General features: G+C 43.8%; 1 protein-coding gene across 1 annotated transcript; it reads left to right on the forward strand.

Moving 5' to 3' along the window:
- The first annotated feature begins 14,875 nt into the window (after positions 1–14,875).
- LOC109787237 (uncharacterized) lies at positions 14,876–15,550 on the forward strand. Its single transcript, XM_020345795.1, has one exon. The coding sequence runs from the start codon at positions 14,876–14,878 to the stop codon at positions 15,548–15,550; it is 675 nt and encodes a 224-aa protein (XP_020201384.1).
- Positions 15,551–16,158: the final 608 nt, after the last annotated feature.

Below are 16,158 nucleotides of genomic sequence, written 5' to 3' on the forward strand. Positions count from 1 at the left end.
TCAGACCCAAAAGATATAATGGTGTATGCTCGAGGGATCAACCACGAGTAAGACAACATTATGAACATCGTTGGTTCTGATTTGATTTGATGATAGCCCATACTCAAGTCAAAGTCTTGATACGACAATAGGTCCAACAACTGATCACAGGGACCAATCGATGAAGATATCATCTATCTTCAACACACGCAGATATATCCCTTGAAATGAACTAAGCTGGCAAGCTTTTATCTTCCAACTCTCCAAGTTGTTGTTTACCTTGACCAACTAGCTCAGGGTATCCAACACGGATTCTTGCAGAAGGGGTGGTTTACAGGAAACCAACTTGATCACGAGCTCAACATAACGGTCAGGGAGCAACCTAGTGATACTTCCAAGAAGATATTTGGAAAATCACGATCCACCGACATGTTATTAAGATCGAGAACAATCTTGCTTTTCAGGGCAAGATGATATGACCGAATAAGCAAGGACTGACACTATCCTAACTCATTGATTGAAAAGTGCACCCGAAATAAGGACCGGGTAGCACGATCAACCTTAGGATGTGATTCAGTAACCAACACGCTAAGGATGAAATTATTGTCCTTTAACTACCAAGCAACGGAGTTTCTAGGAGTATAGATTTCACACACCACGATTCACTTGTCAGTATTCCGGTTACAATAACACGGAGACCGAGGAATGAATAACGATGGCCAGAAGTATCACTGCAACAAGAATTCATAAGGGTTGGTGCAATCCTCATGAGATTCCTAACATAAAGAGGGTAATACTCGTAGGTAGAACAGAACAAAAGCTGGATTGGCATTTTGGTCTGCGGAATACACTTGCTTTGACCCAATCCTAGATATGGACGAGGTTCTGGAGTTTGTTTCTCCTAGTCATTCTGAAATAGAACGGCTTGACGGACCACAAGGATAGTACGCATCGATAACACGGATGTACAACTAGTCCTGACTATCAATTGATAGACAGAGGTCAGAATACAACTAAAGAGAGACAACTCAAGGGACATATGGTTTTCTGAGTTGCGGATGCATAGATTTAGTATGTCAACAAGTTCCACATATTTCTTCCGGATAACCCATGCAGAAGGGTAGAACTGGCAGACTCACAATATGAATGGAGTACTCCTCAAGAGCGCCCTGGTTGTGATCTTTTGGTTAAAAAGAACTTCTGCCATAATGGTTCATGGTATTTGGAAGAAGGAAATACCACGGACCTCGTGGACTAATGCAAAGGTTACTAATAACCTAAAGGAACGAGCAAACACTATCAACAGGAGGTAAGTGGAGTGAATCTTGGGTTCAAGAACCCAGAAATAGAATGCCTACTAACTAAATGACATCACGGAATGCTTTCGAGAATAATGGCCAGAACCATCACACTAGGGATACAAAACATTGCTAGATTACTAAGTGGTTCTCTAAGACGACTGGGGTCATGATAATAGCTCCAATATATATGACGAGGTAACGGAGTACCTCAACACACTGGTTAGTGTGATTAATCTAGCCCAAGGAACATCGGGAACGGAAAGAAGGGATTTGCAAATGCATCAGACTATTTAGAAACCTGGGATGACTCGGACAGCATAACGACTGTAAATGCTCAAAGGATTTGAGATATCCTGCAAGATGGTGGCATAACCATTCAGAAGCACAATATCAAGGTTCTGAGACCAACTATGATCACACGGAAGTAGTAGAAACTGAACTAGGGCTTGTAACCAACAGTCCTATAAGTTACTACGGATTAGTAACACGTCATCCTGATAGAAAGATGAGAAGCCTAGTTCTTAATCCCCGTAGAAGAGAAGAGGGTGACTCAGATCAGAAGGGCATAAGGTAAAGGAGTAAAAAGAGCCTTACGTTCCCTTCCACAATCAATTCCCTTATATAACTAAAGCATTTCTAGACTCAACTTCGACCAGTTTGGCTTGGTAATCCTACAGGCAGTCAGGCTCTGATACCAAAGCTGTCAGGACCCCGATTCCAAGTCACACCGATCTAGCCTGTAACACCTCATATCACTTTGCGGCCTCACGCACGGTACTCCCACGGTGTCGCCTTACCATGGCCCGGGACCGTTTGCGCCTTTTGGCTCACGTATATGACAATGTCGCTAGCATCCATATGACAGAGAACCCGGGCCGACATGGCTAGTCGTGAACCCAAAGCGGCACTAACGTATGGGGACAGGCATACATGAATCAACATCGAACGTGTCGGTCAACAGCGTGCGAATCCGGGCTGTAGCACTGGGCTAACAGGACTCCGGGAACCCGGGCTGTAGCAGGCTAGGCAGGACTTCGGATGTCACCGCGTGACATTTCCCCGAAGGGACAGACACAGGAACGATATGAAACACATGCCGGCCAGTCAACTGTCTAGAGCAGTAGTGCTGGGCTAGCAGGACTCCGGTGAACCGGGCTGTAGCGGACTACTATGGCTCAAGGAGGCACTAGACTACATTTCCCCATAAGAGAGGCTGCTAAGGATAGACAACTAGATTGTCGGATCCCACACATACCAAGCATTTCAATCATACACGCAATATGCTCGATATGTGCAAATACAACATGGCATCACAACAAGACTCTACGACTCAGAGTATTTATTCATTAGGCTCCGAAGAGCCAGATATTACAAACATGGGTCTCATGACCCAACATTCAGAGCATACAAGTCAAAGCACATGCGGAAGCTTAACATGTCTGAGTACAGACATCTACAAATGAAAAAGGCTGAGAAGCCTGACTATCTACCAGATCCTGCCGAGGGCACAAGATCGTAGCTGAGGTATCAAGCTAAACGTCGAAGTCCACACGGGACTACTAGCGAGACTGACGTCTCTCTGCAAAACATAAAATAAGCAAACGTGAGTACAAATGTACCCAGCAAGACTTACATTAGAACTATCTACATATGCATCGGTATCAACAAAAGGGGTGGCGGAGTTTAACTGCAGCAAGCCAGCTTTGACTCAGTGGCTAACCTGAACTACGACTGCAAGCAACTCTTTTGAGGTGGCGCACACGAGTCCACATATTCACCATATCAATACTCCACTATGGACCCGCTCCCGTCTCCCTACGAGAACGCCATCCATAGCACTCACGCTTATCTTGCGCATTTTAGAGTATCCACTTTCACTTGTCTATGAACTGTTATAGGCAACCCAGAAGTCCTTTACCGCGGACACGGCTATTCAAATAGATGATGTTAACCCTGCAGGGGTGTACTTCGACACACACGCTCTCACCACTTACCGCCGTTTACACGACATGTACTCGGCAACCTTCAAGCGGAGGCCCAGCGAGGGTGTCGGCCACAGCCTACCTAAACACTCAAGTCTCTAGTCCAGGTTTATCGCCTATTCCGGTTCCATCCGCAGGGAGTCCGGCCGAGGTTTCGACATACGGCCCCGAACGATGTGTGCGGGGTTCCGAGACACCAAACGGGTGCCCGGCATGCCCGGCCACGTGCCTACCGCATCACAGCCCACCCCTCGGTCAGCGCAGTCCACGGCCTCCAGCATACTACAAACACCAGAAACTACTTGCAACTCCTGGACAGAGGACAAGGGTGATTAAGAAGCCGAGAGGGTCCATTGGTTTCGGGCCCAATGCGTGGTAGTAACTGTATCATGGATCACAAACACAGAACTCAGTTCCTGAGGACGGCTTCAATGAGACAACCCACCATGTACTCCTACATGGCCTCTCACCGCTACCTTTACCAAATCGTGTTCACCCACTTAGCTCACACACAGTAGGACATGTTCATCACCATTCCAATTCATCCCCGACGAATCAGACCCGACTCAACTCTAAGCAGTAGCAGGCATGACAAACAAGCATGAATAAGTAGGCACGTCAGGGCTCAAACAACTCCTACTCATGCTAGTTGGTTTCATCTATTTACTGTGGCAATGACAGGTCATGCAGAGGAAAAGGGGTTCAACTACCGCAACATGTAACAGTTGAATCGATGTTGTCCTAATGCAGTAGAAGAGAGCAGGAGCGATAGAATGGGATTATATTGGAATGAACAAGGGGGTTTTGCTTGCCTGGCACTTCTGAAGATATTATAGTTCTTCATCGGTGTCATCGATCACGTCATCGGAGCATCGGCTACTGAGAGGGGACGGTTACCGGCAAACAAAGAAGGACACAATCAATGCAATGCGACAATATGATGCATGGTCATGACATGTCAAGAATGTTATGATTTACACTAATGCATCTAGCAACAGTTTAAATGAGGTCCATATGAACTAAGGGTTCATATGCAAACTCCATATTTAGCATTTATAATGTCATTATCATGTTTTCCCCTATACAGCAGGTATAACTTAGTTTTACATGCATGAAAATGATACAGATGGATAGATTGCATTTTTCTGATAATTTTTCATATATAAATTATTTCATTCTGAGCTACGGTTGATTTTATATGATTTTTAGAAGTTTATACCATTTTCTGGAATTTTCTGAATAATAATAAATCCAGAAAATGAGTTATTGCGTCAGCACTGCGTCACTGTGACGTCAGCTGGTCAACAGCGGCTGGTCCAGGTCAAACCTGACCAGTGGAGCCCACTGGTCAGTGACTCAGCTAAGTAACCAAATTAGTTAGTGCTAATCTAAGTTAATTAGGGCCTGGGCCCACATGGCAGTGGCTCTAGGGGTGGTTTAGCTGGGTCATTAGTGGCTAATGACGAGCCACGTCATCAGTCGCCGGAGTTTTGCCGGCGACGACCATTTCGCGCGACGGAGATCGTCGGGATCTCGCTATAGCCCACGGTTTGAGGCGGGGTTTGCTCCTACGGATTGCTGGTGCTCCCGCGCATCTAGTGGTGGTAGCAGCAGCAGCTGGGATGGCCGGAGGTGACGGCGGCGAGCACTTCCGCGGTGGCCGGGGTACGGGCACGCTCGGACACAGCGTTTTGGTGCACGGGAGGACGAGCTGCGGGTTGCTACGGAGCCCTGCGGACTCGCTGAGCACGGGGGTGGGCTCGAATGCGTGGTAGATGCGCTCTAGCTACGGCGGTGCCATGGCCGGCGGCGGTGAGCTCTCGGGCTCGGTCGGAAGACGGGGCTAGGGGACGAGAACAGAGGGGGAGAGCGAGGGGGAAGCAACAGGAGCTCACAGTGAACTATAAGGCGTCGTCGGAGAGGTCGGGGAAGCCCGGACGGTGACGAATCGAACGGGGCGGCGCTCGGAGCAGAGGAAGAAGACAACAGCGATAGCGGCGCTGCGGGGCGCTCCGGCGTCACGTGCGTCGGCGTAGAGCTTCATGGATCCGAGGCGGAGCTTGTAGGCTAGTTGGATGGCCGCGGGGATGCTGGTGGCCACGGTGGTTCACGGCGGCGTGCTCAGGCACGTGAGGGGAGGAGCGATGGAGAGAGACAGAGGAGAGGGAGAAGGTCGGGAGAGAGTGAGAGAGTCCCAGGGGGTGCGTGGCGACGCAGGAGAGATCCAGGGTGACGGGGACGCAGGCAGGCAGGGTGGAGGTGGCCGGGGCGCGTGCCGGCGCGCTGCGTCCACGCGCTCTGCCTACTGGCCTGGGGAGGAAGACGACAGGAAGGACGAGGTGGGCTGGGCCGAATCTGCTAGGCCACTAGGTAAGTGGGCCTCAGGTAAGTCTCTGCTTCCCTTTTTTATTTCTTTCTGTTTTCTATTTTCTGCAATTGGTTCGATTTAGCAAAAATGCCAAACCACTTTGTAAAATGCTCAAAATATTTGTGGCACTTGGGAAATTATTTCCCACGACCCTCAAATGCTTTCAAGATTATTTGGACATTTAAGAGTATTTATAGAATTTAGTTGTCCAAATTCAAATACTTATGAATTAACTCCAAAATCCATAAATGTCCTAGAAATGTGTGCATCATTTTTGGGAGAAGTTTTCACCCATTCCAAAATTGATGAACTTTTCTGAAGGCCATTTTGGGTAGATCGAAAAGATTTAATTTGACCCTAATTGTATTTCATTTAGTGCTAGGGTTTTAACATCCCCATTTCAAGATTAATTGAAATCGAAAATGATGCATGGATGCAATGCCACTAATTACAAGAAGATGTCTAGGGCTGTGACAATGGGTGTCCCAGGGGATTTATATAGGCCTACCCCCTAGGGGTACAATGGTAATCCGGCTGGGTGCGGGTCCCAGCCGTCAGTGTCTGTCTTCGCCGGCTTCTCCGCCGGCTGTTGGGGCCCGCCGACTGGTGGGTCCCGCCAGCTGTCGGCCTCTTGGCCGACAGGCCGGCCCCACCGCCTAGGGGCCTTGTCGTTGGCTGGTTACTATTGCCTCACCCCTGATGATGAGGGCTTTGTCAGGGTAAGCGTGGCTACAGTGCCGCCGCCTAGCGGGCTCTCACTGTAGCCTCACCTCGTTTTGTCTCCTTAATGATGCACATGTTTCGAGGGAGGGAGGTAGTCGGCTATTGGGAGCTGGCTACGCCTCAGGCCGACTAGGGGAGGTCGGGACGCCTTCAAGCGTCTCTCTCGCTGAAGGGGCCCGCCGCCCGCGGGCCGTACTGGCGCCTGTCGTGGGTGACGTCGTGGTCAACATGGCTACAGTGCCACGCCGGACGGGGGATGGCTGACCCGTACGGCGCCCTGTGGCCATGCATGTTCCGGGATTCGGGGGTGGTAGGCTGTACCGCGGCAACGCCCCGTCTTATTACCGTTATGTGGGTGCAGCCCTGGTGGGTGCAGTCTTGGCCGGCGTCTGGGAGTCGGTCCTCTTGGGGCCGGCTTCCTGGAGTCGGCCATCTCGTGGCTTTCTTCGGGAAGGTTTTTGAGGCCAGGTCTCCTTCTGGTAGTCGGCCTTGGGGATAGCCGGCCAGAGGAACGCGGCTCCCTGCTCTGGGTGCTTGAAGGCTCGATTAGCCTGATAATTTTTCGAAGAGCCAGGGGGAGTCGGTTAGGCTACCCGTGGCCATTTACTCCGACAACTCGAGTCTCTTGATCGTCTCCTCATTGCCAGCGACCTCCTGCCGCTGGTCTCCGCCGCTGTCAATGGGAATCTTCACCGCCGTTGTCGTCATAGTGAGCTCATCCCCAAGTTAGGGTATGAGTTCAATCCTTTATGCAGTCTTTACCTCCGATTCTTAGCACGAAGACAATGCCATGATTCTTAACACGTATGAGATTACTCTATCCAGCAAAAAATTCCTTTAGATTAGTTTTGATTCAAAAATTTAGTGTTAGGTTTCCGCCGAACTCATCTCGGACCGACCGATTTGTAGAAATCGGTCTCACCGATTTGGCTTAGGCCATAACACTTGTAATTTTCGGTCTGACCGAAACTTGCAAATCTGTGTGACCGAGTTCAACTCTCAGTGAAACCCTAGCAATCTCGGAGTCACCGAACTGTGTCTCGGTCTGACCGATCTCACTAGTTCAGACTCTAATATTGCTTCGGTGTCATCGAGTTTAAGAAATCGATAGCTCCGAAATGCTTTCTGTAGAAAACTAAAACTAAGGTTTTGACTCATTTTTTTGCAAAATCTCTGCACTTTGTGATGCTCATGCACCCTATCTCAACTACATCTATTCACACGGTCAGCTTTCAGTTTGCAGTGTGATGTCTACTATGCAACTTTATTCTTGTAGACACGTGTTGGGCCTCCAAGCGTAGAGTTTTGTAGGACAGTAGCAATTTTCCCTCAAGTGGATGACCTAAGGTTTATCAATCCGTGAGAGGTGTAGGATGAAGATGGTCTCTCTCAAACAAATCCAAGAAATCTCTTGTGTCCCCAACACACCCAATACAATGGAAAAATGTATAGGTGCACTAGTTCGGCGAAGAGATGGTGATAAAAGTGTAATATTGATGGTAGAAATATATTTTTATAATCTAAATAAATAAAAACAGCAAGGTATCAAATAGTAAACGGGCACAAAAACAGTATTGCAATGCTTAAAAATGAGGCCTAGGGTCCGTACTTTCGCTAGTGCAACCTCTCAACAATGCTAATGTAGTTGGATCATATGATTATCCTTCAAAGTGTAATAAAGAATCACTCCCGAGTTCCTATTAGCGGAGAACAAAAGATTGAAATTGTTTGTAGGGTACAAAACCAACTCAAAGCTATTCTTTCCGTTTGATCTATCCTAGAGTTCGTACTAGAATAACGCAAGCTATTCTTTCCGATCGATCTAATCAAGAGTTCGTACTAAGATAACACCAAAGCAAATTCATATTCATAATACTCAATCCACACAAAGAACTACAAAGAGACCCCGATGTTTCTGTCGGAGAAAAACGTGCATCAACCCCTATGCATAGATTACCCCAATATCACCGCGGGAATCCGCAAGTTGAATGCCATAACATATATCAAGTGAATCGATAAGAGACCCCAATTGTCACCTCAAGTATTCATACCGCAAGACATATATCATGTGTTCTCATCTCTGAATATTCAATCCGACAAGACAGAACTTCAAAGAGGAAATATTCAATTCATCATAACAAGAGTATAGAGGGTAGAAACATCATATGATCCGACTATATTAACAAAGCCCATGATAGAAATCATGAGAGAGAGAGAGAGATTAAACACATAGCTACTGGTACAAATCCTCAGCCCCGAGGGTGGACTACTCCCTCCTCATCGTGGTGGCTGCCGGGATGATGAAGATGGCCACCGGAGATGATTCCCCCCCTCCGGAAGGGTGCTGGAACGAGGTCTAGATTGGTTTTTGCGGATACAGAGACCTTGCGGCGGCAGAACTTCTTGTCTAGGGTTAATTCTGATGGTTTCTCTATTTTTAGGATTTTTTGCGTTGGTTTCACGCTAAGATGGGCCTCGAGGTGAGCACAACCCACCGGGGCACGGGCAAGGGCCCAGGCGCGCCCCGGTGTCTTGTGCCCTACTCCTTCACCTTCTGGTCCTTCCACGATGCTTCGGGGGTCTCTTTTGTTCCAAAAAATTCGTCAAAAAGTTTTAGCTCGTTTAGGGAACTTCTATTTCTGCACAAAAAACAACACCACGATAGTTCTGCTAAAAACAACGTCAGTCCGGGTTAGTTCCATGCAAATCATACCAAAACCATATAAAAGTGCTATAAACATGGCATGAATACTTCACAAATTATAGATACGTTGGAGACGTATCAGCATCCCCAAGCTTAATTCCTACTCGTCCCCGAGTAGGTAAATGATGAATGAAATAATTTATGAAGTGTGAATGCTAGCAAAGTGCATAAGTTTGATCAATGATAATTTCAATCATTTTCCCTAGCATCATAACAACAACTCTTTCTCATAAAACTTATCATGATAAAGTAGCAATTGAAAATGGATTTTTTGTTGTGGAATGCTACCTATCATATTCATCATAAACTCTTTTCTTTTGTAGCATGGACATTTGGACTTTTATATGGTTCAAGCAATAGTCTAGTTTTGACATGAGGACTTTAATACTCAAGCTTACCAACAAGCAACCATGTCTTTCAAAATGTCAACACTAAAATAAGTTATCCCTAGCCCATCATGCTCAATCATTGACCCATTCATGAAACACACTCGCATATTAGCTACACCCAATGCTCAAGTACGATCATAGTGCCTCCTAGTTGGTGCTTTATAAGAGAAGATGGAGACTCAAATTAAAAATAAAAATTGCATAAAGTAAAATAAAGGCCCTTCGTAGAGGGAAGTAGGGATTTGTAGAGGTGCCAGAGCTCAAAGCAAAAATTGAGAGATAAAAACATTTTGAGAGGCATAATTTTCCCACCAATGAAAACGACTTAGAGCTCCCAAAACTTTCCATGCTAGATATATCATAGGCAGTTCCCAAACAGAAAATAAAGTTTATTCCTTTTTCCACCATATTTTCACTTTCCATGGCTAACCGTATCCATGGGTGCCCTCCATACCAACACTTTCCAAGGAATTTATTATTTGACAACATAAAGTAAATTCATTTTTCTTTTCGGGACTGGGCATCCCTAATACCGTTGCCTTACTCTCGTGCAATGACAAGTGAATAAACACTCATCGTGAGAATAACACATCTAGCATGGAAAATATTGGCAACCCCTCACCGCCTCGTGTGCGGTAGGAGCACACAAAAGAGAAATTTATTTTGAAAATCAGAGATGGCACATACAAATTTGCTTAGAACGGCAAAAGAATACCGCATATAGGTAGGTATAGTGGACTCATGTGGCAAAACTGGTTTAAAGGATTTTGGATGCACAAGTCGTGATCATACTTAGTGCAAAATAAAGGCTAGCAAAAGATTGAGAAGCGACCAACCAAGAAACGAATAATCTCATAAGCGAGCATTGAGCATAATTAACACCGAATAATGCACCACAAGTAGGATTTAATTTCATTGCACAAGTATTGACTTTCATGCTTGCATAGGGAGTCACAAACCTTAACACCAATATTCTTACTAAAGAATAATTACTCATCAACATGACTCACATATCACATCATCATATCTCAAAACTATTACGAGAAATCAAGTTTATTTTGTCCAATGATCTTCATGAAAGTTTTTATTATATCCTTCTTGGATATCTATCACTTTGGGACTAATTTTCATGTGTTGCTTTTGATAAGCTCAAACAAATATAAGTGAACATCATGAGCATAATATTTCTTTCTCTCAAATTAATTTAAGTGAAACAAGAGAGAATTACTTCAAAAATGCTAAAGCACACCGTGCTCAAAAAGTTATAAGTGAAGCACTAGAGCAAATGACAAGCTACTCCAAAAAGATATAAGTGAAGATCAAGCGAGTAGTTAAGTAAATACGTAGCTATTTGAGGACTCTCTCTTATTCAAAAACTTTGAGATCTAATAGTTTTATTAAAAAAGCAAGCAAAAATAAAATAAAATGACATTCTAAGAATAGCACACATCATGTGAAGAAGCAAAAACTTAGGCTCAACCGATACTAACCGATAATTGTTGACGAAGAAAGGTGGGATGCCTACCGGGGCATCCCTAGATGCTTGAGACTTCTTGAAATATTATCTTGGGATGCCTTGGGCATCCCCAAGCTTGAGATTTTGTCTCTCCTTAATTCTTCTCATATCACGGTTTTCCTAAATCTCAAAAGCTTCATCCACACAAAACTCAACAAGAACTCATGAGATAAGTTAGTATAAACCAATGCAAAAACCTTATCATTCTCTACTGTAGCAAATCACTAAAATTATTATTCAACATAGCATACTAAATGCCTCTGCATATTTAATACTCCTATCCGCAAATAGAATCATTAAACAAGCAAACATATACAAACAATGCAACCATAACAGCAATCTGCCAAACCAGTAGTCTGTAAAGAATGCAAGAGTATAAATACTTCTTAAACTCCAATAATTATTAAAAATTACCACACTGTAGAACATTTATCATATCTTATTTTTCAAAAAGTTTCAACATTTTATCACATTCTGACTTTTCTAGGGAATTTTTGCAACAGCGGTAAACTTTCTGTTTTCAAACAGCAACATGTAGGCTTGCAAAATAAGCATGGCAAAGGCGACCATTGCCACTTTTATTGAAATAAAAGATGAAAAAAATTATTTTAAATAACAGCAAGAAAATCCTAACAAAATAAATTGATGCTCCAAGCAAAACACATATCATGCGACGAATGAAAACATGGCTCCAAGTGAGGTTACCGATAATGTTGGAGACGAAAGAGGGGATGCCTTCTGGGGCATCCCCAAGCTTAGTTGCTTGGATCCTCCTTGAATATTACCTTGGGGTGCCTTGTGAATCCCCAAGATTAGGGTCTTGTCACTCCTTATTCTCCTCATATCAATATCTCACCCAAAACATGAAAACTTCAACCACTCAAAACTTAACGGAACTTCGTGAGATAGGTTAGTACGATAAAGAGCAAACCATTTCACCTTGGTACTGTCAAAGACAAGATTCATAATTGTTCTCACACAATTAATACTGTACCTCCTCATTTCCATAATTTGTATTGAGCAATATAAGCCATAGAAACTAGAAAACAAGCAAACTATGCATTGAAAACAGAATCTGTCAAAAACAGAACAGTCTGTAGTAATCTGTACTCAAACCATACTTCTGCTACTCCAAAAATTCTGAAACAATTAGGACCACGTGATAAATTTCTATATTAATCTTCTGCAAAAAGGATCAACTCAAAATCACTCTTCTGTAAAAAATGCGAATTATTTTCGTCAGCGCAAAAGTTTCTGTTTTTCAGCAAGATCAAATCAACTATCACACAAAAACAGTAGGTAAGAGTGTTGGGTTGTCTCCCAACAAGCGCTTTTCTTTAATGTCTTTTAGCTAGGCATGATGGTTTCAATGATGCTCGCATAGAAGATAAGACTTGAAACATGAAGAGAGCATCATGGAGCATATGACTAGCACATTTAAGTCTAACCTACTTCCTATGCATAGGGATTTTGTGAGCAAACAACTTATGGGAACAACAATCAACTAGCATAGGAAGGAAAAACAAGCATAACTTCAAAACTTTCAACACATAGAGAGGAAACTTGATATTATTGCAATTCCTACAAGCATAAGTTCCTCCCTCATAATAATTTTCAGTAGCATCATGAAGAAATTCAACAATATAACCATCACATAAAGCATTCTTTTCATGACACAAAAGCATAGGAAACTTATTACTCTCCACATAAGCAAATTTATTCTCATTCACAATAGTGGTGGGAGCAAACTCAACAAAAGAACTATCATGAGAGTGAAAATTAAAATCATGATGACAAGTTTCATGGTTATCATTATTCTTTATAGCATACATGTCATCACCATAATCATCATAGATAGCAATTTTGTTATCATAGTCAATTGAAGCCTCATCCAAAATGGTGGATTCATCACTAAATAAAATCATGACCTCTTCAAATCCATTTTCATCATTATAATCATCATAAATAGGATGCATGCTATCATCATTATAATTTTTCTCATCAAAACTTGGGGGACTAAAAATATCATCTTCATCAAATATAGCATCCCCAAGCTTATGGCTTTGCATACCATTAGCATCATGGATATTCAAAGAATTCATACTAACAACATTGCAATCATGCTCATCATTTAAATATTTTGTGCCAAACATTTTATTGACTTCTTCTAAAAATTTAGCACAGTTTCCGAACCATCATTTTCAAAAAAGATATTATAAAGATGATCAATAATATGATGCAACCTCAATTCCATTTTTATGTAGTTTTCTTTTATAAACCAAACTAGTCATAAAACAAGAAACTAAAAGATTCAATTGCAAGATCTAAAGATATACCTTCAAGCACTCCCCTCCCCGGCAACAGCGACAGAAAAGAGCTTGATGTCTACTATGCAACTTTATTCTAGTAGACACGTGTTGGGCCTCCAAGTGCAGAGTATTGTAGGACAGTAGCAATTTTCCTTCAAGTGGATGACCTAAGGTTTATCAATCCGTGAGAGGTGCAGGATGAAGATGGTCTCTCTCAAATGACCCTACAACCAAATACAAGAAATCTCTTGGGTCCCCAACACACCCAATACAATGGCAAATTGTATAGCTGCACTAGTTCAGCGAAGAGATGGTGATAAAACTGTAATATTGATGGTAGAATTATATTTTTATAATCTGAATAAATAAAAACAGCAAGGTAGCAAATAGTAAATGGCCACAAAAAGGTATTGCAACGCTTAAAAATGAGCCCTAGGGTCCGTACTTTCGCTAGTGGAACCTCTCAACAATGCTAACATAGTTGGATCATATGATTATCCCTCAAAGTGTAATAAAGAATCACTCCCGAGTTCCTATTAGCGGAGAACAATAGATAGAAATTATTTGTAGGGTACGGAACCAACTCAAAAGTATTCTTTCCGTACGATCTATCCTAGAGTTCGTACTAGAATAACGCAAGCTATTCTTTCCGATCGATCTAATCAAGAGTTCGTACTAAGATAACACCAAAGCAAATTCATATTCATAATACTCAATCCACACAAAGAACTACAAAGAGACCCCCGAAGTTTCCGTCGGAGAAAAACGTGCATGAACCCCTATGAATAGATTACCCCAATATCACCGCGGGAACCCGCGAGTTGAATGCCATAACATATATCAAGTGAATCTATAAGATACCCCAACTCTCACCTCAAGTATTCATACCGCAAGACATATATCATCTGTTCTCTTCTCTGAATATTCAATCTGACAAGAAAAAACTTCAAAGGGTAAAGAGTATAGAGGGTAGAAACATCATATGATCCGACTATATTAACAAAGGCCATGATATAAATCATGAGAGAGAGATATTAAACACATAGCTACTGGTACAAACCCTCAGCCCCGAGGGTGGACTACTCCCTCCTCATCGTGGTGGCCGCCGGGATGATGAAGATGGCCACCAGAGATGATTCCCCCCTCTGGCAGGGTGCCGGAACGGGATCTAGATTGGTTTTGGTGGATGCAGAGACCTTGCGGCGGCGGAACTTCTCGTCTAGGCTTATTTCTGATGGTTTCTCTATTTATAGGATTTTTTAGCATTGGTTTGACGCTAAGATGGGCCTCGAGGTGAGCACAACCCACCGGGGCACGGCCAAGGGCCCAGGCGCGCCCCGGTGTCTTGTGCCCTACTCCTTCACCTTGTCCTTCCACGAAGCTTCGGGGTCTCTTTTGTTCCAAAAAAATCCTCAAAAAGTTTCTGCTCATTTAGAGAACTTTTATTTCTGCACAAAAAACAACACCATGGTAGTTCTGCTGAAAACAGCGTCAGTCCGGGTTAGTTCCATGCAAATGATACCAAAACCATATAAATTTTTTGTCAACATGGCATGAATACTTCATAAATAATAGATACGTTGAGACGTATCATAGTGTCAACAATGTCTGATCAAAGTGATAGCCAGAACAAGTCTGAGGAGCAAGTTAACATGAGTGAGGGCACTAGTCCCTCTCGCAGCTATGATGAGGGTAGCAGAAGCACCCCAAGCAACTTTCCCAAGGCAGCAACAAGGACAAGGAGAAAGAGAAACTCCGACTATCTGGACGAAGATTATGTTGCTGCTGAGGAAGAAGTCAACTCAAAGAAGAAAGTTGTCAAGAAGGAATTTGGCACAACAGCTTCAACTAAGCCTAGTCTGAACAAGAAGGCTCCTGCCAAGAGAGTGCCAATGTCTAAGGCCAGAGCCTCAACTCTTGAAGCCTCCAAGTCAACTGTTGAAGAGGCTGCTGGTGAGGGCAAGAAGAGAAAGGAAAGGGTCAAGAAGACCATGGCCAAAGTAATTTGCAGATCCTCTATGATGAGAGACCCAGCTGAGGATGAGGAAGAAGATGAAGAGCAGGATGTTGCACCAAGACCTAAAGCACAAAAGCTGATGGGGGATGCCATCAAGTCTGGGGCTGCTCCTTCAAAGCCTAAGACTGCCTCCAAATCTACTGCTCAAGCCTCCAAGTCTGCACCAAAGAGAAGCACCAGAAACATACCAGCTGCTAAGAAGAACAAGGCTCCAGTGCCTGAAGTGGAAGAAGAAGAGGAAGCCCAAGATCCCAGATCATGATGATACACATCCAATGGCTGAAAACATGAAGATCGGGAAGGATGCGGGTCTCAGACTCTAGAGACAGTCAGATCCCTATGCTACAAGAAGGAGGACTACTATAGAGTATAGGTTCCACACTAAGGAACAGCAAGACTTCTATGAGACGGTGCTCCTGGATAAGTAGTCCATAGTCAGTGATATGAAATGGGTTGATTGGTCATATATTGATGACAATGAAGACCACTTCCCTGGAGTTCATGAAAGCTTCAGGATGAATGGAGTTGATGCCTTTGTGGGTCAGGAATTGACCTAGTGGAATGATGAGCTTATCATGCAGTTCTATTCAACAGCTCACTTCTACCCTGATGGAAGAATAGTTTGGACGACGGAGGGTACAAGGTATCAGTCAACTATTGCTGAGTGGGCCAAGCTTATCAATGCCCCCCAAGAGCATGATGATGATACAGATGTGTATGCCAAGCCAAGGAAAGGACACAACTCCAGGGCACATATGTACAAAGAGATTCCTGATGCAGCTTTGGAACATCACCAGTTTGGCTCTGTCTATTATCTCCTGCTAGGACTGCCCACAATAAATACTATCCTTAGGCACACTTTGTTGCCCA

This window comes from Aegilops tauschii, chromosome 1 (genome assembly GCF_002575655.3).
Source record: "Aegilops tauschii subsp. strangulata cultivar AL8/78 chromosome 1, Aet v6.0, whole genome shotgun sequence".
Taxonomy (NCBI): domain Eukaryota; kingdom Viridiplantae; phylum Streptophyta; class Magnoliopsida; order Poales; family Poaceae; genus Aegilops; species Aegilops tauschii.